This window comes from Pogona vitticeps, chromosome 6, assembly GCF_051106095.1.
Source record: "Pogona vitticeps strain Pit_001003342236 chromosome 6, PviZW2.1, whole genome shotgun sequence".
Classification (NCBI taxonomy): domain Eukaryota; kingdom Metazoa; phylum Chordata; class Lepidosauria; order Squamata; family Agamidae; genus Pogona; species Pogona vitticeps.
Window position 1 is genome coordinate 120,318,422 of NC_135788.1, and position 26,073 is coordinate 120,344,494.

General features: G+C 50.7%; 2 protein-coding genes across 2 annotated transcripts in view; one reads left to right on the top strand and one right to left on the bottom strand.

Moving 5' to 3' along the window:
• LOC110087740 (solute carrier family 35 member G3) lies at nucleotides 1–9,335 on the bottom strand. The gene is made up of 2 exons (XM_020809596.3): nucleotides 9,154–9,335; nucleotides 1–2,972 (listed from the first exon to the last, which is right to left on the bottom strand). The coding sequence occupies exon 2, from the start codon at nucleotides 2,917–2,919 to the stop codon at nucleotides 1,831–1,833; it is 1,089 nt and encodes a 362-aa protein (XP_020665255.1). The 5' UTR covers nucleotides 2,920–2,972; nucleotides 9,154–9,335; the 3' UTR covers nucleotides 1–1,830.
• Nucleotides 9,281–26,073, top strand: part of ZBTB4 (zinc finger and BTB domain containing 4) — a 25,887-nt gene continuing 9,094 nt past the window's right edge. The window contains 2 exon segments of the mRNA XM_020809591.3: nucleotides 9,281–16,798; nucleotides 18,324–18,406. The gene's annotated coding sequence lies outside the window, so the exon portion shown is untranslated.

Here is a 26,073-nt window from a genome sequence, read left to right on the forward strand (position 1 = left end):
TTTTATTTTTTTCAACCCTAACCCTAACCCTTCCATTCCTGAAAAGCCATCAGTCCCTACATGCCAGCTTTTGCACAAAAAACTCACTAATTTGGCTAGTTCCCCAGCTGTGCTCATTGAGGAGTCTTATTTTTTTTTCCGCTTCAGCTGATTGTCTGCCAGATAGTTCCTTGGGAGCCCTAATACCTGGGGGGCCCCAGCTCTTCCATTTCTCCACTCCTCTCGCACTTAAAGATTTTAATTGCATGTTGGTTATAATAATTCATCCTTTCCTCACCCGCCCAGGAGAGCTTGCAAACTTATTTCTTTGAAAAGTTCTGCTACTTTGTTCTATCCTGTGCTACAGTATCTCCATTTCTGAAGGGATGGTGCTGGATCCGAAGGAGGGAACCTTTAGCCTCACAGATAGTGGATGATGGGACTTCATCTCCCATCAGGCCTCACCCGCCAAATCATTGTGGAGGGTGAGTGCTTGAGGCTTGGAACAGCTAGAGGAGAACTGCCTGTTCCAACTCCCTGTTCTAGATGCAGTCTGTGTTTTCTTTGTAGTTTTGGTTATTATTATTTTTTAAATCTGATTCTTTCCTCATCTTTCCTTTCCTGAACCCATGAGCCTCGTTGCCGGGGGCCAGTCAGATAGCTGACAACAGGAGACAGAAGACAGACCAAAATCATACCTGTGAGTTACGGCTCACTCGTCTTAGCGAAAGAAACAGATTATTTCAGAAACAACTTTGGGGGGAAAAAGCGTAACTGACCAACCAAAGCCAAATGCAAAGTACCCCCCACACAGAAATATCCCAAAGTTTTGCAATGTTTTTGGAATGGGCACCGTGGCGTTCTTTCCTCTAAAGAATTTGGAAGTCTGATGCTTGAAGGTCCCCCCTTTCTTTTGTCTGAAGGCAGTTGTTTAAACCCAAGATTTTGGAAATACCTTTTCTCTCCCGGATGCTTTCTGCTTTATTTTGAAAGCTGGATGTTGCTCTGTGGACAAGGGCACTTGCCCAGGGCGGGGTCTCCTCATGGTGGGTAACCCAGCCTTCATTCTGTGATGCACCTCCTTGGGTCTTCCACCGCCTCCTCCTCCTCCTCCTCACCAGGGCCTAGCCTCTTGCCTTCTGGCCAGTGAGAGCCTGTCCTTGGCCTCTGGGCTCTCTCCCTCCCTCTTGCTCGGAAATCCTCAGCCGCTGCCAAGCTGCTGCTTTCCACCTTGAGAAAGCGGATGGCTGTTAAATGATCTGAATGCAACCTCTTTGCCCCCGTTTCCAGCCTCTCTTTTTGCTGGATTGTCGGAGACGATCTTTCCACCCTCAAGGATACGGCGCAGAAGGGGTTCAATTAGAACGGCAGGCTGTGATTCCTCCTCTTCGCAAGCAACTTTCCAGGGGGTCTCACTAATGGTTAAGAAGGAAGCCTTTATCCTTCCTTTTCCAAAGGTTATGGGATGCTTTCAGGGAGGGCCTGAGGATCATTGTGGTTTCTTCTGGATCCGTGACGCACGGCTTGGGTTTTCCAGGAAAAGCATTGGCCAGGCCAATCAAGGCTCTGAGATGTGCCTGCCTTTTAGACTCCTTAAAGAGAGGATAATGGTTTGCAAGCGAAGGATGTGCTGTGGTTTCCAGAAGATGAGAACGCTCCCCCTCCCCTTTTGCCAAAAGTCTTTTTTCACGACGTGGGTCTTCACTGACCCCCAGATAACGGCAGCCGAGGGCCTTACAAGCCACCCCCGACCCTCTGCAGATGCGAATTCTGGGCTCCCTTTGCTTCCAGCCCCACTTCCCAGTTTCGGGAAGTGTTGTGTTGTGAAGCTGTCCCAGCGACACAGATCCGTTAGTGGCTCCCCTCGGGCTCCCCAGCATCTTCTCCGTCCTCCTCGTCTTCCTCCGTCGTGTCGCAGCTGATATTCTGGACGGTGATGATGGCGATGCTTCCCAAGATGACTCCGGCCCCCATGATATCAAAGGGCGTGACGGCCTCGTGCAGGACGTAGTACTGGACGGCCAGGGTCACCACCACCTCGGAGTGCAAGACGGCACACACAAGAGCCGGGTGGGCTTTTGTCACCGCATAGCTGGCGCACAAGAAGGAGACCAGGGCCAGGAAGCTGATGGTGGCCACGTTCGTCCAGGTCAAGGGGTCCAGAGGCATCACCGGCTCCTGCAGGAGGAACATCAGCGGGAAGCACACCAGGCTCCCGACCACCCCAAACATGAAGGCCACTGTCATCAGCTTGAGCGGGAAGTCCAGCGCCCGAAAGATGACCAGACCCAAAGCAAGAGCCGTCCCCCCCAGGCAAGCTAAGGCGTAGCCGAAAGCGTTGTAGAGCTGGGTGGTTTTGTCGAGGTTGAGGACGTCCGGAACCACCATGATGATCAAACCGAGGGTGCTGCCCAGCAGCCCGAACCAGTCGTAACCCGTCAGGCGGCTATCTTCGAGGCACAGCGCCAACAGGACGGAGCAGATGGTGGAGGACCCTTTGCGGACGGTGGCGGCGTTGCCGCTGGGCACCATGATGAAGGAGCTGTAGGCGCAGCCGATGGAGACGACGTTGATGATGGCGTGGAGCAGGCAGCGCCGGCTGGCCTCGGTCGGGCCGAAGCAAGGCGCTTTCTTGCAGCGGAGGTAGCCGGCAAAGAGCAGGTGGAGGGTGCAGCGGAACAGGAGGATCTCCAAGGAGGGGATGCCCGAGGCTTCGTGGGCTATGTGGGTGAAGGGAGCCACGAAGCCGGCGGGGACTCCGCTCCCGAGGAGAGCCACCAGGAGGCCCTTCATGCTCTCCGAGGGCCGGTAGTGATTCCAGGCCGGGCGGGGAGGGGGCGGCGGTGGCGGCGGCGAGCAGGGGGGAGAGAAGCGGAGAAAATCCGATATGGTCCATGCTGCTTTGGGGGGAGGCCTCTGTTCAGATGCCGTGGGGTACATCCTTTCTGAAGGGCATCCAGGCCCCGGGTCCTGACCTGTCCTGTCTCACTAGCCTGCAGGAGGAAAGGAAGGACCCCCCGTTAGGTTGCATGTGCGAGATTTCAGACGGACAGCCGCCCCGCCAACCATTCTGCTCCCCTGTATTGGGGGGGGGGAATGCTCTTTTTTGTTTCCTGAATGACACGTCCCAGAGCCTTCTCCCTCCCCGCCCCAAGCAGCCACACTGGCTGGGGAGTGCAGGAGGATTCTGGAAGCGGTAGTCCCAAACTAAACGGAAAAACAGCAAGCAACAACAACTTTCCCCACACTCTGATGTTCTGTGGCTCCAGGCCTCTCTCCGTCTCAGTGCCCCATTTCTGAAATGACGGTCAAAGCTTAAATGTCGGTAAACAGAGCCCACGTTGGGGGATTTTTTAAAAAATGCTGAATATCCTGTATGTGAAATACATGCGCTTTCCAAGTGACAGATATGTGTAACCCCTGCTCCAAACAAATACATCTGGAGGCTCAATGGATAGAACCTGAACCCAGTACAGAACGTATGCTTTTGAAGAACATGGGTAGCTCATTTTTTGTGTGTATTTCCTGCCTGACACATTAGAAGGAGTAAACACCACCACTCCCCACACACTAAACAGGAAACATGTTTCTTCTGCATTGGGCATCATCCATATATTTCCAAGACCATCTTTCAACATAAGGTCTAGAAACTTGTGAGTTTTGTTTTTTTTAAGTCAGAGAAAGGGAACAGGTTGTCCCCCTGATGTTATGTTGCCCTTCCCTGATCCTCCACTGCCGTTGGCTTAGGGTTGGTGAGAAGCTGTGATGGGCAAGCTAAGAAACCACAGGACTCCGAATTCTGTTTTAAACAAAAGGCAGGCCTCTTTGAGGACTGGATTCTGTGGCCGATACTCAGTGTGATACAAGAGCTAAGTCGGCACACTCAGAGCTAAACACGCAAAGTTGTGGGCTTTTTGGACTACAGTTCCCAGAACTCCCTGGCTGCTTGGTGACTCCTGGGAGTTGTAGTCCTCCAACCCCATATACCTCCCCACCTCTAACCTGGTCTAATCTCAATAATTTGTGTAAGAGCAGTTCCCCTATCTGCACTGCCAATGGGAAGCGATGGACTGAAGGGAAGAAAAGGTGTTGCCCCCCCCCCGTGGCACCGTGAGCTTCCCCACGTGGCTGGATTTTGCTCCCGGGGTCTTTGGCATCAGGTTCCACAGAGGGCCCTCTTTCCCACCTAGAGCTTCTAATTTCATAAGATCGAGCCTGTTTTGGGAAATAGGGTTCAGCAGTTTAGGGGAAGGGGGCGACCTGTAAAGTTCGGACAAAAACTCAGTGTGGACCTTAATAACTCAAGAGTCACCAGCCTTCAGAAATCTGTGTTTCCTGTTTTCTGTGGCCTGCTTCTAGAAGGGAGGGAAGGAAGTGGGAGCCCCCCCCCCAAAAAATGAGGAAAGGCAGAATGGTAAAGATCCTTTCCCCACCCACCCCCACCCCCAATTGGGGAAGGGGGCTTTAGGAAGGCGTGGAAACTAAGGATTGGAGAGACACCCACCTGAAACGCTTGCTTGCCACCACTTTTACAGCCACCATATAAACAGTGGCAGCAGCTGGACAGGCTGGAGAAATTGTGATGTCATTCGGCATACATGCATCTCTGTGACATCAGATCTCCAGGCCAAGGTCACTTCCTGCCCGGGAAGATGGAGCAGACCAAAGCGTGCAACTCCGGAAGGGAAGCCTCCGGGTTGCTTGGACGTTCTGTTTTCCCTCTTGATGTTGTGGTCTTTAAACTTTTTTTTTTTTTGGACACGGCAGAAACAACTGCAGGCAGGGGGTGGGGTGACTTTGAAGAAAACCCTCACAGACCGTGTTGTAATTAGAAACAGCCATCCCTCTGAATGTCGAGCTACAGATAGTCTTTGGGTTCAGAGAGTTTAAAACAAACAAACCACACAACGCAGGGACATACAGGATCTGCTTATTTGATTTTATTTTTCCGCCTTTCTGTCTCTCAGGAGTTATTGTGGCTTAGAACAAAGTGGTTGCGTTGAAAGCTAGACAGATAATGTTCCTGCTAAAACACAACCATCCACATGGGTTATTTGGGATTGGGGCCTTATAATCAGAGCATGGGAAGATTGTTGTTGGTATTATTGTTTTATCTTCCCTAGAGGATTTGGGGACTTGACCCAAACAGTAACTTTTCTAATCTCTGATCACCGTATTGGCAAATTGGTAAATGTTAGAAATCTGAAATGCATAGGGGCCACTTAATAAATAAATAAATTTGTTGTTGATGTTTAGTCACTGTGTCCGACTCTTCGTGACCGCATGGACCAGAGCAGGCCAGGTCCACAGCCTCCTGGAGTTGGGTCAAATTCATGTTGGTTGCTTCAATGACCCTGTCCAACCATCTCGTCCTCTGCCGTCCCCTTCTCCTCCTCCTGCCTTCACACTTTCCCAGCATCAGGGTCTTTTCCAGGGAGTCTTCTCTTCTCATGAGATGGCCAAAGGATTGGGGCCTCAGTTTCAGGATTTGTCCTTCCAGTGAGCACTCGGGGTTGATTTCCTTCAAAATGGATAGATTTGTTCTCTCCTTGCAGTCCAGGGGACTCTCAAGAGCCTCTTCCAGCACCACAATTCAAAAGCATCAATTCTTTGGCGGTCAGCCTTCTTTATGGTCCAGCTCCCACTTCCATACATCATTACTGGAAAAACCATAGCTTCGACTATGCGGACCTTTGTCAGCAAGGCGATGTCTCTGCTTTTTACGATGCAGTCTAGGTTTGTCATTGCTTTCCTCCCAAGAAGCAGGCGTCTTTTAATTTCGTGGCTGCTGTCTCCATCTGCAGTGATCATGGAGCCCAAGAAAGTAAAATCTGTCCCTGCCTCCATATCTTCCCCTTCTATTTCCCAGGAGGTGATGGGACCAGTGGCCATGATCTTAGTTTTTTTTATGTTGAACTTCAGACCATTTTTTGTGCTCTCCTCTTTCACCCTCATTAAGAGGTTCTTTAATTCCTCCTCACTTTCTGCCATCAGAGTGGTATCATCTGCATACCGGAGGTTGTTGATATTTCTTCCAGGAATCTTAATTCTGGCTTGGGATTCATCCAGTCCGGCCTTTCGCATGATGTATTCTGCATATAAGTTAAATAAGAAGGGGGACAATATACAGCCTTGTCGTACACCTTTCCCAATTTTGAACCAATCAGTTGTTCCATATCCAGTTCTAACTGTTGCTTCCTGTCCCACATACTGTATAGGTTTCTCAGGAGATAGACAAGGTGGTGAGGCACTCCCATTTCTTTAAGGACTTCCCATAGTTTGCTGTGGTCCACACAATCAAAGGCTTTTGCGTAGTTAAGGGCCCACTTACGCTGTCCCAAAGAGTCAACAGGGGTTGGAACAATTTCCAAAATGACACCCAATAGAGAAATGAAGTTTTAAAAAACCCAAACATTTTGCGGCCATTGGACTTGTATGTCCTTCTAATGAGCTGTTTTATTTGGAAACGTGCAGGTTGAATGAGCGTCCGTGAACGCTTAGAAGCAAGCAAGGAGAATTAAAAAGAAGGTAAGCAAAAGTTAACCCCTAGATCAAGTGGGGTGGGGCAAAGCTTGCCATCTCAAAGCAAAAGGGCTGTTCTCAGAAAGCCTTTGGCAGCTATTCCGAACCCGGCCAAGTGTGGATTTGGCCCGCCAGCTGGCCTCGCTGAAGAGGATGATTCAAGAGGGCCTTGTAGACTGAAGTAGCCAAGTGAGCCCTGAACCCCTGCTCACCCCCCTCCCCAAATAATGCTCAATCTCACACTCTCAAGCTATTCCACACTAGGAGGGCTGAGCAGGGAGCCTTGCTCAGTTTCGGGTTAAAGGTGGCAGAGGAAAACCAGCCTAAATGGAGCAGGCTGGGACTTTGGAGTATCTCCAGGCAAAGGGAAGCAGGTCTTGTGATTCAGCCTAGGGGGAAAAGGGCTGCCACAACACCCAGTTTGGTTGAAATGCCCCGTGTAACAGCGCCGGACCAACACTGCAAGGCTGGCCTGCGAACTAACAGCGGCACACCTTGATTCCCCCCCCCCCCGCTTTTATTTGTGGGCTGTTTTGCCAGGCTTTCTTTCAGCAGGAAATCAGCCTTCATGATGCAGTCCCCCCCTCCCCGCATTGTTTTCTTGCCTGCGGTCTGGAATCTGCCCCTGCTTAGACCTAGGGCGAAAGCGCCCTGAGCATGTGCAGAGTGCCTTTCGCTGGGTTTGGCCCCGACCGCAGGCGTTGGACACAGTTCCGGGCATCCGTGAGAAGAGTTTCCAAAAAACCGGACCTCGCCGGGCTCCCGAGAAGAAAAAAGCCCCTCTGGCAAAGAGCCCCCTCCGGATCCGTCGAGAGGGGAGAGGGGGCGGGCGCGTGTGTGTGTGTGTGTTCGAGATGCTCAGCCCTCGCCGGTTCTCCTCCCTCACCTCTAGGGGGCTGGAAAGGCGCGCCCCCCTCCCCCGGAGCGAGAGTACTCTGCACATGTTCCGAGCGCTCTTTCCTGCCCAGGCGAAGCGCCGCGTCTGAGCCCAGAGCTCCCCCGGGGGAAACAGGTCTGGAGGGGGATCGGGGCAGGTTTTCGTCACCGGGGTGGGGGGACTGTATGTGGGGGGGGGAGAGCCTTTGCCTTTTCCCCCTGCCTGCCTGCCTGCGGCGGGCCGGCGTTGCGTGCGACGGCAAAGAGGCTGATCCGGGCTCGGTTTGGGAGCTGGCGAGCGATGATGTCAGAGGGGGAGGCCGCGGCGAGGCGAGGAGGCGAGGCAGGCGAGGCGGCAGCAGCAGCAGCAGAGGGAGCGGCGGAGCGGGGCTGAGCGAGAGGGGCGGGCAGGCAGGCAGGCAGGCAGGCCAGCGCCCCCCCCACCGCTTCCCCTCTCCCTCCTCCCCCGTCCGGGGCCAGCCCAGCGCCGGAGCCCGGAACGAGCGAGCAGGCGAGCCGAGCCAGCGAGCGGGCGCCCCGTGCCAAGCAGGCTGCGAGCATGAATGGCGAGGCGAGGCGCCTCCATCTTGGGCTGCCACCGGACGCTCGCCGGGCCGCCGACCCGCAGGTAGGCAAGGACCCCTAACGCCCCCCCCCGATCCCCGACCCTAAACGGCCCCGCCACCCTCTCCCCTCCCGGCCAGGAAGGGCCAGGATGATAGCGGCGGCGGCGCCTTCTGGCTGCGCCTTTGCGCCCTGGTTGGTGCGCCTTTACGCGCGCCCCGCTTGCTCCGCGGCCCCTTTCCCTCTCCCGCATCCCGGCCCCCGCCTTTGCGGGACCGGGGGGCACCGGTGGGGGTGGGGGTTGGCCCACTCGGGCGGCGGCGGCGGCGGCGGCTACCTCCCCCTGCAGCCCCTTTGCGCCCGGGCCCCGAGGGGAGGCCAAAGAGGGAAGGGTACGGGGCGCTGGGGGGTGCTCTTTGGGAATCGGAGCCGGTGGGGCGGAGATCTAGCGCCCCCCCCTCCGGCCCGAGGCTCCAGGCCGAGGAGGAGCTGTGGCGGCCCTTTTTTTTGGGGGGGGAGAGGTCGGGGACCCCATCGAGGCTCTGCCCCAAGCCCCCTCCTCCTCCTCCTCGCCCGGGGCCAGGGCGCGTTTGGACGGCGATCGAGGGGACCTCGTTTTGGGGAGCGTAGATTTTGCGCGGCACGGGAGGGGGGGCGTGTTCCTCTGGGCGTTTGGGATCGGGAGAAGCAAGTCTTGGGGATGCCACGCAGCTGACCTGGAAGCCAGGGAAGTTCGGGGAGACCTTGCAGGAGCGCATCCCTTAGCAGAGAGAGATCTGGGCAGCCTAGAACAGATCCCCCATCCTGGCGGGGGGGGGGAGGATGGGGTGGGGGGGCGAAATCTGTGAGCTTGGCCCCCACTAACCTTTTCCTCTCCTCCTTCCCTGCCTTATTAATCATTTGTTCCCAAGGGCATCCGTGGCTTGTGGGCTGAGCAAAAGGTGCCTCTCTCACACGCACCCCCGTTTTCTTGGGGAGGGGGTTGGCTATCCTGAGCCAGCTATGCCAGTCTCCCTTGGTGCACTTCCAGAGTTTGCCCGCCTTGAACAGTCCCTGTGTGTCTCCCAAACACTCCACCACAGTAACGCCATAGCCCATGCTTCTTGTTGGAACATGCCCAGCATCCTGGGTCTTATACAGCTTTGAAAAAAGAGCCCATTGGTCCTCCCCCCCCACTCAGAAATCTCATATTCATGGTGTCTAAACTCTCACCTTAGATGCCCATTGTCATCTATCTCATGCGCACATCCGTGGGGAACATCCACCGTTCCCATTTCTTCCCTGTCCAAGATAACACAGGTCATGTTATCTCCCCCAGAGTTGCTCCCCTGGTTTCTAGTTCTGCATCCCCTTCGTTCCTTCGCTCCGTCGTCACCGTATCCCGCCTCTGTCATGTGCCCACGCCTGCGGGGGCGTGGGTGTGGACTTCCAGCCTGGCGTGTTGTGTCCCCCCCCCCCCACAGGCCTAGGCCTCCAAACTGCTATAGGTCAAAATCTAGGCCAGGACTCCTTGGTCCCTGGGACGGGATGTTCAGGTGGGCACCCCATCGCCCTCGGTCACGTGGGCCTCCCATTGGTGGGATGTTTTCTGGCAGGGCAGGAGCTGTGTCAGAGCGACACTCGCCATTTCATCCGGCAGCAAAAGCAAGGCCTTGGTTCTCCTCGACGGAAAGGCTTGGGAGGACCACCACACGCTCGGAGGTTGGGGGGGCTCTCCCGAGCCAGAGTAGCTGGGGAGACCGCTGGATTTTTAAAGTGCCTAGCCTGAGGATTCAGCCATGAACGCTGTGTCGGGAATGGTGTGGCATCCAGATTTTTTGGGTGCCGTCTCACATGTTTAGCCGCGTGATTTTTCCCACCCTGCTTGTTCTGGGGGAATCCGTGCGTCCCTCGTAGCCATTTCCATGTGCCCCTTCGCTGTGTTCCCACTGTGCCTTTTAAAAATACAAACCCAGCAATTTGGTTTCCTCCTCATATGCGTTTCTTTCTCAGCCTTTGGGCCCTTTTCAGTCACGCCTTACCCCACAGTCCAGATTTCTTCACAACGAAACCCACACGCCTGCCTCACGTATTCTTCCTGCCTTGCAGCCCCACAGAGTGCTCTCCAAAGCCGCACCATTTGCTCTCAGATACATGCACATGCTCTGATATTCCTTCACCCCCCACCCCATTTCCCTCTTGAGCATGTCACCCCTTGGCGGAGCCTGCACCGGCCGTTCTTCATAAACAGATTTCTACGTGTACCTTCGGCTTTTCTCTTAGCTGCTTTTTGCATCTCATGTCCTCCATGTGCCTATCATTACATCCTCTTGCTCCCTTTGCAAATAATAATAATAATAACAATAATAATAATAATAACAATAATAATAACAACAATAATAATAACAACAATAATAATAATAACAATAATAACAACCTTTGGACTGTAGAGCTGGAAGGGGCCCTGTGGCTCATCAAGTCCAGACTCTTTCAAGGAGGCACAGCAGGGAATCGAACCTACAAACCTCAGGCTTTGTAGCCAGAGACCTAAGGCTCTGCTTCTCGGCCTCCTTGCACGCACATTTAGATGTCCTCACATGCACATGGTGCTAGTGGTTTCTTGATGCTGCCTATATGTTCAGAGCTCTTGTGGAGGGCCGATGCCTTTAATGCCGCCAGAGTTTGTGTTTGGTAACAAGCCTGTTACCCCTAGTAGGTGATTTGTGTTGATTACCAAAAAAAGAAAAAGAAAAAAAAGGATCGTGAGTAGCTATATGTGTACATCTTGTGGAACTGAGACATTTTTTGTCTGTGCAGCGCTCTCTATCTCGTGAAGGTCTGCAAAGGAGATTCTTTATTTTCCTTGCCCTCGTGGGCCTTGGTATAGCCAGCCTAGAGATTGGTTTTCTTGAGCAGAAATTGTCTGGGCCTCTATCTGGGGTAGATACCTGGGGATTTGGAGTGACGGTGGGTGGGGCGAGAGGGCTTTTGGAGAGGTCAGAGAACAGGAAAGAGGCAGGAGGCCCAACCCACATCCAAGCATCATCATCCTAGCACATCGCCGTTCTCCCTCCCCCATGACTTAAAAAGGTACCCTTGTCTATTAGCTTCTGGAATTTTTCTGAATGGTAAAACAATCGATGCGCGTAAGCCATCCTTATGTTTTGGGGGACCCCTTTTAAAGACTCGCCTGCGCAGGGAATGGTTTTCCGTCCATGGACTTTGCCGGACAAAATTCTGATGCGCTGACAGACGGCACCGGGTCTCTGCAGTCTTCGCCCGGCCCAGCTTGCAGATTGGAGGAATTTGCAGAGCCGGCAGAGTTGATGTAAGAAGGAACGTAGAAGAAAGACGTGCTGGAGCCGTTCAGCATGGTGACCTCGTTCCCAGGAAGGGCCTCTCAACACGTCATGTCGGGTGCTAAACTTTGTGCGTGTTTCACAAATCAATCCTCTCCTGTGCAGGATTTACAGTATGTCGTCTTTTGGAAGCTTGAAGGCAAATCTCTTCCCCTTCAACAAAACAAAACGGTTTTCCCAAAGTCCACATCTTTTACCGCCACCCTCCACGTTGTTGTTTGGCAAATAGCGACAACAGCCATAGTTATAATTGAGCACTTCTAAATGCTTTGTATAGATTATGTAATTTTAATCTTTGCAGAAGGCCTGTGAGGTTAATCAACACGATCATCCTCCATCCCTTTACATTTGGGGTGACGAGTGGGGGATGAGAGGCTGGGAGAGCATACACTGGCCTGAAGACAGTTTGTGAGTGTATGGCAGACACGAGGTTTGAATTAAACGCATGCTGAGCATAGTCCAGAACCTTAATCCCTGCTCTGGACCAGCCGTTATTTGACCCGGAGCTGTCCATTTTAATATGGAGTATTAGGGAGCAACGTTGCGAAGGCCAGAATCTGAAACCGGGCGTTTTACCAGCTTGATGTAATGCTCTAGGAAAGGCACACACGTCGGTACCGTGAGCAGACTTTGCCGACTCGTAGGCTGGGGGAGAAGAACGAGAGCATTTCATCGGAAACTTCCCAAATTCCTTGTCATAAATATTAGATGGGGCAGCCTTTTAAAAAAATGAGTGATCTGGCACGGGGGCAGCTCGTGCTTTGCTCCAGCGCAGGTCCACACGGGAGGCCCACAAAAAGCCACGGATGTAGCCTCATTGGGACAGGCTGGTGGCCATCTTGTTCTGGCTACGGGGGATAATCAGTGTGGCAGGCTTCGTGGTAGCTCTCCAACCTTCCCCGGAGAGCGTCCGTCTTTATTCCCTCTCTCTCTCTCCCTTTTGTTATTTTGCTCCTCTATGGCTTTAGTCCTGCTTCTTTTCTTTCTCTCTCTCTGTCTGTCTCTCGGCTCTGCAAGCCCGGCCCGTCTCTTCTGCTGCTGCTAACAGGAACAAGCTGTCGCTCATGGAAAAGGTCATTCTTCAGTGGAAAACATCCCAGATGAACGTCAAGCGGGCTTTTCCCTCTGAACGAGAAGGCCCTGGAACGTTCCATGAGGTTCCTCATAGGACGGGAGATTTGCTCTGCAATAGCAAAATCGCCCTACGGCTGGAAACTACGGGGATTAAATGCTGATAACGACGCTTCTAAGCACATTTGTGCAGTTGCGCTTACCTAGATTCAAAATGCATGCTCAAGATTTCTTAACGTGAGTTGTCTACTTCACAGTGGCTTCCGAACCAGCAAATCCTTAGCATCTCTGTCTCTCTGCTCGCTTGCCGAAAAGGGTACTTGGGGCCGGGACGCTGCTTAAAGCAAATCATAAAACAGAATCTATGCTGTTGAATGCAAAAACGGAGGATCGGGAATGATTTTGGGAGGATTAAAGAGGTTTGTGATGGATATGATGGCAGAAAAGGGATGGATAATATATTTTTTATGATGAGCAGGGAGAGTGGTCTCTCATCTGTTCCCCCCCCCCAGTTCATTTATTTTTAAATTCAGAGCCAATTAGCAAACAAAAAGGGAAAGAAAATGTGTAGAACGTAATGAGGAGAAAAGGAAAACATAGATAATGTGATTATTTAGAAGAAGGGTGGGTAAGCGTATTCTGCAATCCAGACAATTTCCAGTCATAGCCAACGTGCGCTCAAAACGGCTGAAGAAGCTAAACCAGATTCGGCTCCATTTAAAACAAAATGGGAGTGTTTGCTGAATTAATGAATCTGGGGTAAAGTGTGCGTGTGAGCGTGGGTCTCTATGCATGTGGGGAAGGATTGTATTTGCTGGCCAGGTATGGATAACGCGCTAAGCATTGTGGTGCAATTCTGACAGTGTTGAATTGGTTCATGGAAAATCCAGGATCTACTGAGCTTGCTGGGTGACCTTGGCCTGGTGGCTCCCTTTTTGTTCTTTTTGGCCTGACCTACCTCACAGGACCGTTTTGACGATAAAGTAGGAAGGAGAAACAGAGAATGTTGCGTCGAGCTAAGTCAGATGCTTGGACTGGCTAGCTGCATTTATCAGGTGGGAAGGAGGCAGCCCTCGTTCTACCTGGACGTCCGAGGGGTTGAATCCGTAGCCTGTTTGTCTGCAAAATATTTTTGTACCATGGAGATTTTTGCTTCTGCTTAGGCTCTCTGTGCAGGAAACCTGTGTGTTTCTGTGCTACCTTAAGCTCTTTAGCAGAAAGATGGGACACAAGCGGAAGTAAAAATGAAACTAAAAGAGGAAGAAATCACTTACATTGCTTATGTTTGTGGTGCACTGTGTATTTTAGCATGTTACCTACTGCCTGCCGCTACGTTATGTTTTAGTGAATCTATTTAAGAGCCCGAGAATGCCTAATCATGATTTCCATTTTTTTTACTTGTGAAAAAAACAAACCGTCTGTACGATCAGCAACGGAGAGATGATTACATTGCTGTTAATGCAGATGAGTATGTATATAGATTGTATATCTAATCGTGTAAAGAAGTTTAGTGCCTTTTTGTATTATTGTTATTTAGCTTGTTTTGGTGTATAGTGGGGCTTTTCTGCAAGAAGGCAGCAGTTTAATTGCGACCTTTTTTGCAGTAGCCCGAGCAGCTTTTTCGAGGGTGCGGTGCAGAAGAGCGGTTGAGTAAAATGTTGTGTGCCGAGACAAGAGGATTGCTGGAAATGATTGAAAAACATCAGCATGTCCGTGCCACAGATCTCCCATACCTGTAGATTTTTAATGCAAGCAAATACTATACAGTACATGTTCCTGGGTGCTTTATTTATATTTCCTGGGTGCTTGGCAGCTGGCATTTGGCAACGGACATGCCTGGTCCACACGGTGCCGCCCGACTCTTGGTGTGTTTTGTAGAGGGAGTGCCCATGTATAGAGAGGGGTGAGTGTGTGTTTATCCTTTAGCTTTTTTTAGTCCCTGTAAAAAAGATGCGGGGGGGGGGAAGAGAGGCGGGAGAATGAAGAAAACTGAATGACATCATAGGTGAGTTGGCCAATCATGGTGCAGAAGCTTTCCCTTGCTGCCGTACCTATTGGCTGTGGATACTGCAAGGTTCGGAGGGGGGGCGGCTTGGCTTGCTTTTGAAGTGTCTGGTTACCCATTGACGTCTGAAAATAAAAAAAAAATAAAAGAGTCCTTCCTGCCTTTTCCAGGGTCTGAGTTCAAGAGCCGATGCTTCTTTGGATGTCACCGAACAGGACTGCCACCCACATGGCCGGCGGGTGACTTCATTTAATGTTTGTCCTCTCGGTTTCGGAAAAAAAAACAGGGAGGGGATGTGGAAATCCAGGCAGTCCGAGGTTTGATGTTTCTGCAGTGACACCTGGTGTTATTTTTCGGTTAATGATTGGTGAGCTCTCGGGGACCTGCTTTAGCTTAAAAGCCATTTCCCCCTGTCTTGCTAGAAAGGGATAAAATAATTCACCGGGGTTATTTATTAGCTCCGCGATGACATCAGCTGGGCTCTACCTGGCACAAACAGTCAAAGTTACATCAAGCGGTGCCCGACTGACAGATCCCAAGTGCTGTAAGCAACTGTACTCAGGATGATGACCTCTGTGGCTGTTCTCCCTTTCTTGCTCATACAGTGGGGTGGACGTGCATGCACAAGTCTGCATGTGTGTGTACGTGAGTCCCAGGGTGGATAAAAATCAATGATTTTTTTTAAAAATCCAATTGGTTTAAATCAAAATTTAAAGTTAAAAATTATAATTTAAAACAAAAATTTAAACTGTCAAAAGGTTTGATTTTTAAATTGTGATCTAAATCGCGGTTTAAATCAATTCGATTTGAATCAAATCCACCCTGGCGGACTCTGACCGGAGACCCAGTGTGCTTCATCCAGATCGTATCTCACTGCATGTTTGCGCGCGTATCTCATGATTGGTCTGGACCCTTGACTCTTAAGCTGCAATAAATTGAGTTGTCTCTTATGTTTATAGACACATTACACAAATAACGTTTGTATGTGTCTATGTGCCTATCGACATAAATAAGATGCTGCCATGTTTAGGCGCAGTTACATACAGTTTAAAGCATTCTGCTTTCATGCTATCATCTTTGTGTGTTGGTGATTCGGTGAAGTCTCCCTTTTCTGCCACGAATGGTGACTCATTCCATGACCTCTTGAAACAGATGGTTCTCGTTCACTGCAAAGACATTTCTCTGCTGCCCACCTTGAATGCTCTGGTTATTCCCGGCCTTTCTGACGTCGGTAATAATAGCTGCTCTCTGATTTCCTGTGAAATGCATCGAAGCGCATTGAGTCACACTTGGCCTGGATTGCCGCCTCGTTCCTCGGCCTGCCTCCTCTTTTAGGCCCCAAAGACATCATCCAAACTTTGACCCACACCTGGACCCCCGTGACCCCACATCGATCATCCTGCAGTTGCATCACAGGGACTATATGCTTCGTGGCACTTGCTTTGCGCTTTTGAAAGATGTACACATCTTTTGAAAGATGTACACTCTTTGGTGGGACCCCGGGTTGCTGCGATGCTTGACCTAAATGCCCGAAGCGCATCTGAGGGTGGCTTGGGAAGGTAGTACTTGATTTCTCCTTCATGTTTCTCTGTTGAGCATGGCGAGGTCCATTTTTGTACCGACTTCTACCTGCCATGGAGACACAGCCGTCTGGTTCCAGGTCGGCTCTTAGGACCGTGTTCCAGATCAAGTCTCCGTCTTCAGTTACGCCAGGCGGTAGCAGCGACACCCGAGCACAGGAAGCTCCAGTTTCTGATCTACAGTCGAGAGCGCCCATCGCTGCAGTCCACGCTTCCGAGAGATCCGTTTGCCCTGATCCATTATGCAGTCAGGGTTGTGCCGCTTGAATACAGGAGCCCGTGACTCTTGGAGAAAGACGTGGCCTGCTTTTTCTTCGGCAGATAGAAAGGGTTCCCCCCCCACCCCACCCCACCCGCTTCCTTTCTCGCCTTCTGCATTCTTCTGGTGCTGAGCCTGGGAGGTGGATGCTAACGCAACGCAGGCGGTTCTGCTGAGATCACAGGCTCTCCGGAAATGGAAGGGGATCGGGTTTCCTTCTGCGGTAAAGGCTCACAGGCTCAACGCTCTCCGTGGCTTCGTGGACAAACACTGAAATGTGTCGATGTCAGTGGGAAAAGCAGGATGGGAGACCGTCGCCGTGATTTCTGGGTTCTCCAAAATGGGGAGCAACATATCGTGGATGAAAACTAAGGCTTAAGATCCGGCAGTGAAGTGGAATGTCTCGTAGTTACTAGAGGCCAAGGATTTTCGGGTCCTTGGTTTTGACAGTCTTAGTAAGAGACCGGAGGCTTGACGCGAACTCATGGTTTGCCGCTGAATTATTTTTGTGGAGGAAGAGAAAGCAGCGTTTATAATGATAATTGTACTTGCAGTACCTTGCTGCCGGGTAGCTATGAGGCCATTTCCATCTTGCGTTCCTACGGTAAGAACAGAAAGTTTGAGGAAGGAAGTGCAGTAGCTTTGGGTGGGAACGGAGTGTGCCTTTTGGAACCTCACAGCCTTCGGAGAAACCTTGCAAACCGAGGATCCGGAGACTGTAAAAATAGCGACTCTTTAAGCGGGTGAAAAAAAAAGGTTTGTGGATTGTATATGGGAATGAATATAAGAAGGGTGTCCCATGTGCCCGTTAATGACGTGGAGCATTCTGCAATTGCTGGTTTAACCCCCTCATCCCCCAAATATACAAATATATCTCAGCTTGAATGTTTTAAGTACGTATGCGCCCCGGGGGTGTGTGAAGAGAAATCGCAATTTCTTTTTTTGTGTGTAAACCTGGACTGTGTTGTGTTGTGTTGTTGTTTTTTTCCATGACTCTTGTGGGTGTTGAATGGTACAAGCCTTTCTTACAGAATGACAGGCAGGATGTGTCAGAGAGGCAGATGTTGAAAGCAGTTTTTCAACGGCTGCCTGAAGCCAAGGACTTAAATTAGCTTTTTTTTTTTTTTTTAAGAAAATTAAAATGCATTGGGAGTTGGTTTCATGCTAATTTGCCTTGTCAAAGGAATGGGGTGGAGTAAGAGGAATTGTATGTGGCCGCTCCGTTCTATCCCTTGCTCTTAGCTCTGATCTTTGACAGAAGGGAAAACAAGGATCTCAACCCTCTGAAGTTTTTTTTATTCCTCCGGTTGGGAAGGTCTTCATTTGAACAGAGGGCATACGAGTGCCTGAGAATCTCAGCCCTCCGCCCTCGCTTTTCTCTTGGTAAAAATATATTTCAGTTTGCCAGCAGTGAAGAAAGAGAGTTTTGAGTCCACCTCTGTGATTTATTTAGGGGGAGGCGAGTCCCACGGTGGTTGTTTCTACTTATATTCCACTCTCTCGGTGGTTTACAACACAACTAGGTAAACAGCAAACACACACACGCACCCCCGTGCAAGTCACCGACCTCAGAAGGATGGAAGGCTGAGTCAGCTTTGATCCGGCTGCTTGAACCCATGCGGATCAAACTCAGGTCGTGAGCAGAGGCTTGACCGCAGTACTGCAGTTTAACCCCTGCACCCCAAGACTCATGCCCATTGCTCATTCGGCCCCTGATGGCCCTCTCAGTCCAAATAGCTCCTGGTTTTCTCCATAAACTCTTGTTTCCTGCCCTTCTGACCTGCGTCTTGCCCCTTCTATAAAATCTCAAATTAGAGCCAAGTTGTAGGAAGAAAACTGCACCCCATCGGCTGGAAATCTTATCCGTTGCACAACATGTCGGTGGGGGGGGGGACTCGGTACACAACGGGTAAGGTCTGGGGAGGTTTCTGAGTTTCTAGCACCTTCTTCCCAAAAGGGAACGCCGTTGGCATCACTCCGCCGCAGGGTTTCAAGTCCTTTATTTGAGTCTGGAATCAGAATGCAAATTTTCCAGCGCCGGAAGGGTGGTGGGTGGCGAGCGTGGGAAGGGCGGCGTTTAGATTTTGGGGGTAATGAGTGGTCTCCTTCTGTTTTTCCTGCCCTCCAAGAGGTTCCTGCTCAGGAGGATTTGGACACCGTGGCTTGAGGAACAGCAGCCCCGACCCCTGGTAGATGTGGCCGACCTTTCCAGGTAAGACAGCCTCTTATCTTTTTTTTTTCCTTCCCCCCCCCCCCACTTCCTGGCCTCTGGTTCTCGACGTGGGCCTCTCTGGAAGGTCTGGTGTTTTCCGCCCGGGTCTCTATGGAAAGGCTGCCTGCTTCCAGACCCACCAGGTGAATCCTGTTCAGGTCTCCATGGCAACCGTGGCTGTATCTAGGCCAGTCAGTCACTACCTCCTTGCCTGGGTCGCTAAGGCAACGATGCTTGGATCTAGGCCAGCCCTTGGTTCCATCCTGGGTCCCCATGGCAACCGGCGAAGGGTCTGGCCGCCTCCCCTCGCACCCTTCTCTGGGGTAGCACAAGCGCCGCCCAGTACTGTACTCTTCTGGAGCCTTTCCTTTGGCCCGTCGACTTCTGGAGCTTTCTGTCTCCAATTGTCTAGATTTCTTCATGACCACTCTTAAATTTGCACTTCTAGAGCCTTTCCTTTGGCCCATCAACTTTTTCCAGAACTTTCTGTCTTCAATTGTCTAGATTTATTCACGTCTGCGCTTAAATTTGCACTTTTAGAGCCTTTCCTTTGGCCTGTCGACTTCTTCCGGAACGTTCTATCTTCAATTGTCTAGATTTATTCATGACTACTCTTAAATTTGCACTTCTAGAGCGTTTCCTTTGGCCCGTTGACTTCTGGAAGGTTGTATCTTCAGTTGTCTAGATTTATTCACGTCTGTGCTTAAATTTGCACTTCTAGAGCCTTTCTTTTGGCCCATCGACTTCTTCCGGAACTTTCTGTCTTCAGTTGTCTAGATTGATTCACGACTGCTTTTAAATTTGCACTTCTAGAGCCTTTCCTTTGGCCCGTCAATTTTTTTTCCAGAACTTTCTGTCCAGGTGGTCTGGACTGACTCACGACGGCTCTTAAATTTGCACTTCTAGAGCCTTTCCTTTGGCCCATCGATTTCTTCCGGAACTTTCTGGATTTCTTCGTGCCTCCTCCTCAATGCGCACGGCCTGCTAAGAGAATTCGTACTTTTTCTTAAAAATAAAATTGATAAAAACTGTGTTAAGCTGCCACATTTCCTCTTTCGCCTTGCCTGGCGTGAGGGGGTCCCATCTTCGCGGTCCGCTGGGCTCAGGCCTGCCTATTCTGGACCCTTATCGAGTTGTCATAGCAACACCCACCGCCCTGACAGAGGTCCACGTCCCTCTTCCTTCCTGGGGAAGGAATTGCGAGCTGTAGCAGTTCTTCCAGGCTCTTGTTTTCATCTGTGGCAACTCCCATTAAGGGCCGTGGCTGGCTCTTTGTTAAATTTTAGACCCCTCGTGATGGCAGCAGTAGCTTTTTTATCCTCACGACTGCTTTTCCAGGCCCTCGGATCGCCCTGGCAACCTCCGGGCGGTTGTTCCTGGGCTCTAGAAGCCCTTTCTTCAAGTCTGCATCCTGGATTCTACCATCTCTTAATATTTATTAATTCCCCACAGTGTACGTGGCACCCCAATCGAGTCACGTAGGGAAAAACATATCCCTGCTCCTCACAGCCAAAAATAGATGGGCGCGTGGTCAGGGAACTATACAAATTAACCAAAACGTGGGACCGAGCAGGTCTCGGCTGGCTCTGAGGCCTGCAAGAGGCTTCATAGCTTGAGAATTAGAAGTAGAACGATGTGGAAGGCTCTTTGTCCATAGTTGACTAGAATGACTGCCGATCCATTTCTGCAGTAATGTTTTATGATTGTAAACTACCTTGAGCAATTTCAAGATGTATGAAAGTGGAACCTAAATGTGATTATTGATAGGGTAGCAGTGGTATGCAGGTGGATGTAGGATGATGGAACTCCCTCAGTTGTTCTCACACCTCACTTTGCGAAGGGCCTTCCTTCCTTCTCTCTTTTCATGTCTTTCTTTCTTCCTGCCTCTCTCCTTTCCTTTCTTCCCTCCTTCCCTAGAGCCGCCTAGAGTGGGCTTAGCTGGCTAGATAGGCAAGATATAAATAAAATAAAATAAAACAAATAAATAAATAAATTCCCTCCTTCCCTCCCTCCCCCCTCCTTCCTTCCATCCATCCATCACCAGCTCTTTCCTTCCTTCCGCCTCTCTCTTTTCCTTCCTTCCTTCCTTCCTTCCTTCCTTCCTTCCTTCCTTCCTTCCTTCCTTCCTTCCTTCCTTCCTTCCTTCCTTCCTTCCTTCCTTCCTTCCTTCCTTCCTTTCGCTGGGCTTCACCCATTTTTTTTCACTTGAGAAACATTCAAGTCAAGAATGAAGGAATGGAGTTTGGACAATAACTTAGGGAAGTCCCCCGGATATTTATAAACTGCCTTCCTTTTCGCTCATCTAGGATTAGATCGTAGGGCTACATTCGTGGATTTGCCTCCAGGTTGGCTAGAGGAAGATGTAGGTAATCTTCCTATATTTTATGGTAACCACAACCCTCTGAGGTAGCTTTAGCTGAGAGAATGAGCGAGATGGACGGATCCGAGGTTCCCCCTGTCAGCTTCCTCGTTGAGTGGGGAGCTGTGGACCCAGGCCTTCCTAATCTGTTTTTTTTTTTTTCCAGCAGCACCAATCTGTCCAGATTTAGTAGGTGGATAGTTGTGAACCACCTGGGATGGCCATGGGTTAGATGGGCATCCTACATATTCAATAAACTAAATAAACCTGGAGTAGCCAGTTTAGTAAATGGATAAACCGAACACTGTCAAAATGTGTAGGAAAAATACGCCTCCGATCTCAGTACCTGTGAAGCTTCCATTTTGGGAATGAGAGTGTTTTTGCTTCTTAGTGGGTTTTTTTTTTGGTGTGTGTGTGTGTGTGTTCGTTGCTCGCGTTTTGACTCGGTCGCTTTTCCTGTTTTGATGAGATACCCGGCGGCCTCCAAAGCGAAAGAAGGATGTCTGGCTGGCACGGGTCAATCTTGCCCGCTCGCCTCCTCGCCTCCCAAACTTTGCTCGCCCTTGGTGCACAGATCTTGGGTTGCAGCTCTCTCCCCCAGCGCCACCCGCCCCTGCCGAAAAATCCTCGGCTGCCGCTCCCTGTTCCAGTTGCTGACCTCAGCCTTCGTGACTCACAAGCCGCCGAGGCCTGCAGAAATCAGCCGGCCTCTCCTCTCCTCTTGTTTATGCTCCGCTTGCCGACCGGCTCCCCCCCCCTCCTTCAGCAGTGCAACCCTCGGACTGCGCACTCCCCCCCCCAAGCGTCTTGCAGGCAAGCGGAAAGGCTCGGATCCCACGAATCCAGAAAACGTGGGAGCGGCGGTTCCTTTGCCCCTTCTCCCTTCATGTGGCTAGCCAGGGAGCGAAGAAGAAAATTATTTTTGCTCCCGTTTTCCTTCCCATGATTGTTTCCTTTTTTCCAGTGTGGCATGGGCTTTCCTCCCCCCTCGTTCAGGGTGGAAATGTTGGGTGGGCGAGGGGTGAAGAACATGCCCTAGGACGTGGTGAAAGGGCTTGTTCCTCGGATAAATACAAGGCGTCCTCCGTGACCCGATAGGCGCTCCTTCCGTCCTTTTTAACCTGTTCACAGATCTTCCGGTCGGAGTCATAAAGCTTTGAGCCAGGCGTCGGCCTCGGGTAAATTCAAAATGGTCTCGGGGAAAATGTTCCTCTGGGCATGCACCGGGTGGCCTTTCGTTCACAGGAGCCGCAAGGCCGTCGGCCGGTACAGGACAGGGCTCCTCATTCTGGAGCTGGCTTTGGCTAGCCGAGGCGGCCCTGTGCTATCCCAGATCTCCTTGAAGCAGGGAGGGATCCCGTCAGGTTTCCACCAGCGTGACGTGAATGGTCTCCTGGGGATCTACCTTGGGGGGCGCTAGAGGCGTCGTGATCTTCAGCCCCTCCTAAGGACGTTCTGGGTCACCTCATGGTTTTTAGAGGTGCAGCTCAGATACCCAGAACAGTGCAGGAGGCTCAGCGGAACTTAACGAGGATTTCCCCAGGATCTGGTGCCAGGTTTGGGGTCCTGAGCAAGCCGGAAGAAGCCTGGCTGTCAGAGGGTGGGTTCAAGGGGATCTGGCCCTTTGGCCACCTTTCGGATCTCTTGCCACCCTTTGGCAAAACCGCACATACACACACCCCTCCCCGGGAGCAGGCCCTGTATTCTTAATGCATTTGGGATTCCCTCTTGGATCTGGAAGGAGCTCCTTCGTTTTCTTCTGATCTCTTCCGTTGCAGTCCCGTTGGGCGTGCTTATTTATCCCTCAACCCCCTTTTCGAAAGTTCCTGCTCCAAACCACATCACGGCCTCTTGCTCGCTGTCGTCTTTCTCTGCGCCCCCCCCTCCATATTTCTCTCTCTCTCTCTCTGTGTCTCTCTCTCTCTCCTTAGCGAAGGCCTGTTTCCATAGAAACTCCTTTTCCGTTTGGATACTCCCGTCACAGCCAGGAAGGGATTGTGTTTGCTTGTGTTATGTGCGTGCGTGCATGCATGAGAGGGAGAGAGAGAGATCTCTCCTTCAGGACCGTGGTTGGGTTGTGTACACACGCTCGCTTCTCTCACACACACACTTGCACACCTACAAGCACGGGAACCTGTGTGCACCCAGAGCGCCTGTAGGCACAGGAAAGTGCGTGACAGTCGTTTCCACCTTCTGTAACCCACTTGGGTTGAGGTGAGGTCTGGCTAGCTCTAGCTAGGCCAAGGATGGCAAAATATGCATTATAAAAAGGGGGTTTTCCCCTCCTCCTTCTTCTCTCTCTGTATGTGTGTGTGTGTGTCCATGCCAGTGAGATAAAGAGGCAAATCTGCAAAATAAACAGAAAAGGGAAGCAGAGCGGATGCCCCTTCTCGTCCCGCCTGCTCCAGCCCCCCCCCCCGGTCTCTTGCATGCCACAAAAATCTCCCATCCCGAGCGTGCCTTCGGGCCCCCGAATCAAAGAGGAGGGCCAGGCAGGATGCCAGTCCAGCGCCCTGGCACAAGGCGATGCCAGGCTCAAGGAGCCGGGGCGAATGTCCGGGGCACCGGGTGTGTGTGTGTGTGTGTGTGTGCGCGCGCAAGCCACCACGGCTTCCAGGCCGCCTCGGGTGTCTGCTCTGCCTCGAAGCGGGCTGAGCTAGCACGTCGCCGGCTGTTAATCCGAGCTGGCACCAGGGTGGGTTTGTGTGTGTGTGTGTATGTGTGTGTGTGTGGTTTTTTGTGTGTGTTTTGTTTTGTTTTTTGCCTACAGCCATTTTAGGCTGCCATCTGGGGGAACTCCTTGAGCAAAATGGCTCCTAAAAAGAAAAGAAGAATTTTAAAAGTGTGGAGAGTGAGCGGAGGAGAAAGGTGAACGGAGGAGAAGGGAAGCCAGCTCTTTGTGAGGACGAGCGGGGAATCTCTTCCTGGGTTTGGCAGCCTTTGGGGGTTTTTTTAGGTCTGGCAGCCCTCTCATTTCTTTGCTTCTTGGTGTCGGGTCAGGACTTGGTGTGACTTCCCGCAACGCACATCGAGAGCAGCCCGATAGCCTCTTTTGTTTGGACTGACAAGAAACGGTGCTTGTTTTTTGGGGGGGGTGAGGCGCCACTCCTTGCCTCCAGCATCCCATGGCTTCTCGTCCCCTCCTCTTTTTTGCACACCTTTGTGTTTGGTCAAAGGCCCCTCACCCTTAAGCTGCCTGTCCCATCGTGACCTCCTCCCCAACCATTTTGCCCTTTTTCTCTGAGAAATGAAATAGACCGATAGCACTGCCGTGCGTTTTCTGTTCCAAAGCTTTGCTCTCTGCTAAGTTGTAACTTGGTTTAGTTTACTTCTGATTTGGACTCAACTTTTTTTTTAAAATCACTCAGCCTCAACTTACAACTCGAAACCCAGCCAGTCCCTTTTTTCCTCCCCCTCCCCCCCGGTGGAAAAATCTTGTTTTTAACATGCACTCAGAGTTGGGGCTAAGGGACTCGCAGGTACCAAAGATTCAGACTTGGGCTATTCGGACCCCAAGACATGATTCTAACAGGTTATACCTGGGTGGGTGGGAGCAACGGAAGGCATCGTGGATTTTTAAATGTCATTTTATTATATTTTGATCCTTCCCAAATCAGGGCAAGGCCACTAATGTGGTGGGTGTGCAGATGACAAGCCATAACGAAATTGACAGAAGGCAGACCCTACGGAAACATAAAATGACTTCCAAAAGTAATTCAGCTGGTGGTAGGAAAAGTTACTTCCCTGGTGCAGGAACGGTTTCTATTTCCAAGTTATCCTTTTGAGGAGGGGGATTTTTGACTGGAATTTTTCACATTCCATGCTATTTTCTTTTCCACTCCTATGAAAATCAATTAAAAAAACAAGTAATTCTAAAACAGTGCAGCAAGCATCAGCAGGGTCTGCTTTTTGAAAACGGCATTGAGTCATCAATTTTGTTTAAAAAGTAGTTTTCCAAATTGTCGAGTTGCTCCCACCCTCCTTATTTCAAACCAGTCCCTTTCTTTGACATTTGGAGGGTCACTTAGATCTGAGTGTCTTATCTATTCGGCCTTACCGTACCTCAGCATCCTGTTTCCTGTTCGGGTGGACCCAAATCTACTTTAATCGTTGGGACTCTAGGTTTCTAAGTAGCGCCCCATCTGCTTCCGGTGAAAGCAGCACCAGACCAGCTTCAGCTAACTTTATTTTCACTTAGTGCGACATCTAGATTTAATCTCCAGTTGCGTGGATGTAAAAAGCTCTTGTATTCCTTCTACATCTCCTTTAAGACACAGATCAGAAGCCCATGTGTATATTTCAGAACACATCTTTGAGGGTTGTGGCCAGCTGCTCATCCATGGAAAAGAAAAAAAGAAAAAAAAAGCAATAAACACCTTAATACTTCTTGACTGAACCTCCAGTTTCTGTGTTTCCAAGTCAGTCTTCCCGTAGATCAGTGGACTTTGTCTTGCCGATGGGACCCAGGGAGGCTCAACTATACTAATTTAAAAAAAAAAAAGGAAATAATAATATTCAGAAGTCTGGTAAAAAATAAATACTAGTAACATTGCATTAACCAATAGAAAGACTAACCTGGCAACTAGATTTGGCTGGCTTGGCTTCCTTTCCCCAAGCCATTAAATTTTCTACAAGCGCCCTCCAAAGAAACCTCATGAAAAATTCAGGAGTCCCTGAACGCTCGGCATGTTCGTTGACGTTTTAACGACACCGATAAAAGTGCTACACAACCCTGATTGTTATGTCTAAAGTTCTCAGTTTCTCCTCTGTCTACACCAGGACATACAAAACTGGGCATGGAGTTTTGGATAGTGGGAGACTTTTTTTAAAATTACTGATGGGTTTAAGTGCTGGGTCATTGTATCCCTACCTTGATGTTCAATTTTAGTGCTAGATCACCTTTGCATGGACAAAGAAAAAAGAGAGAAGGGGGGGGAAGGAAAGGAAAGTAGGTACAGATTAACATCAGACTGACTGTGTTTCCGCCATAGGTGGGCATGTGTTGATACGTTATGAAGAACTTTGGGGAAATTCTCCCTGTTCCCTCATGCCATGCCCGGGTTTATAGAACCGTAAAAGGAGAGGCAGGTTTCAGCAAGAGGAAAACGTTTGTGGCATGGATCAAACCCCATCAGAGGGAGAGGGCGGTATGGGTTCTGGCAGCGAAAGAGGCTGCCGTGTCTAATTGAGCAGAAGCATGAAATAGGCTGCATCTCCAGACCAGAACTGCTCCAGTTTGGCTTGCCAGCCTCCACACATAAGTCCACCGTGTCTTCCCCCACCCTTGTGCCAAACGGAGGTGCCCCGG

Bases quoted from the DNA above. Each gene is read 5' to 3' on its own strand.
- LOC110087740 (XM_020809596.3), bottom strand. From the start codon at position 2,919: ATGTACCCCACGGCATCTGAACAGAGGCCTCCCCCCAAAGCAGCATGG.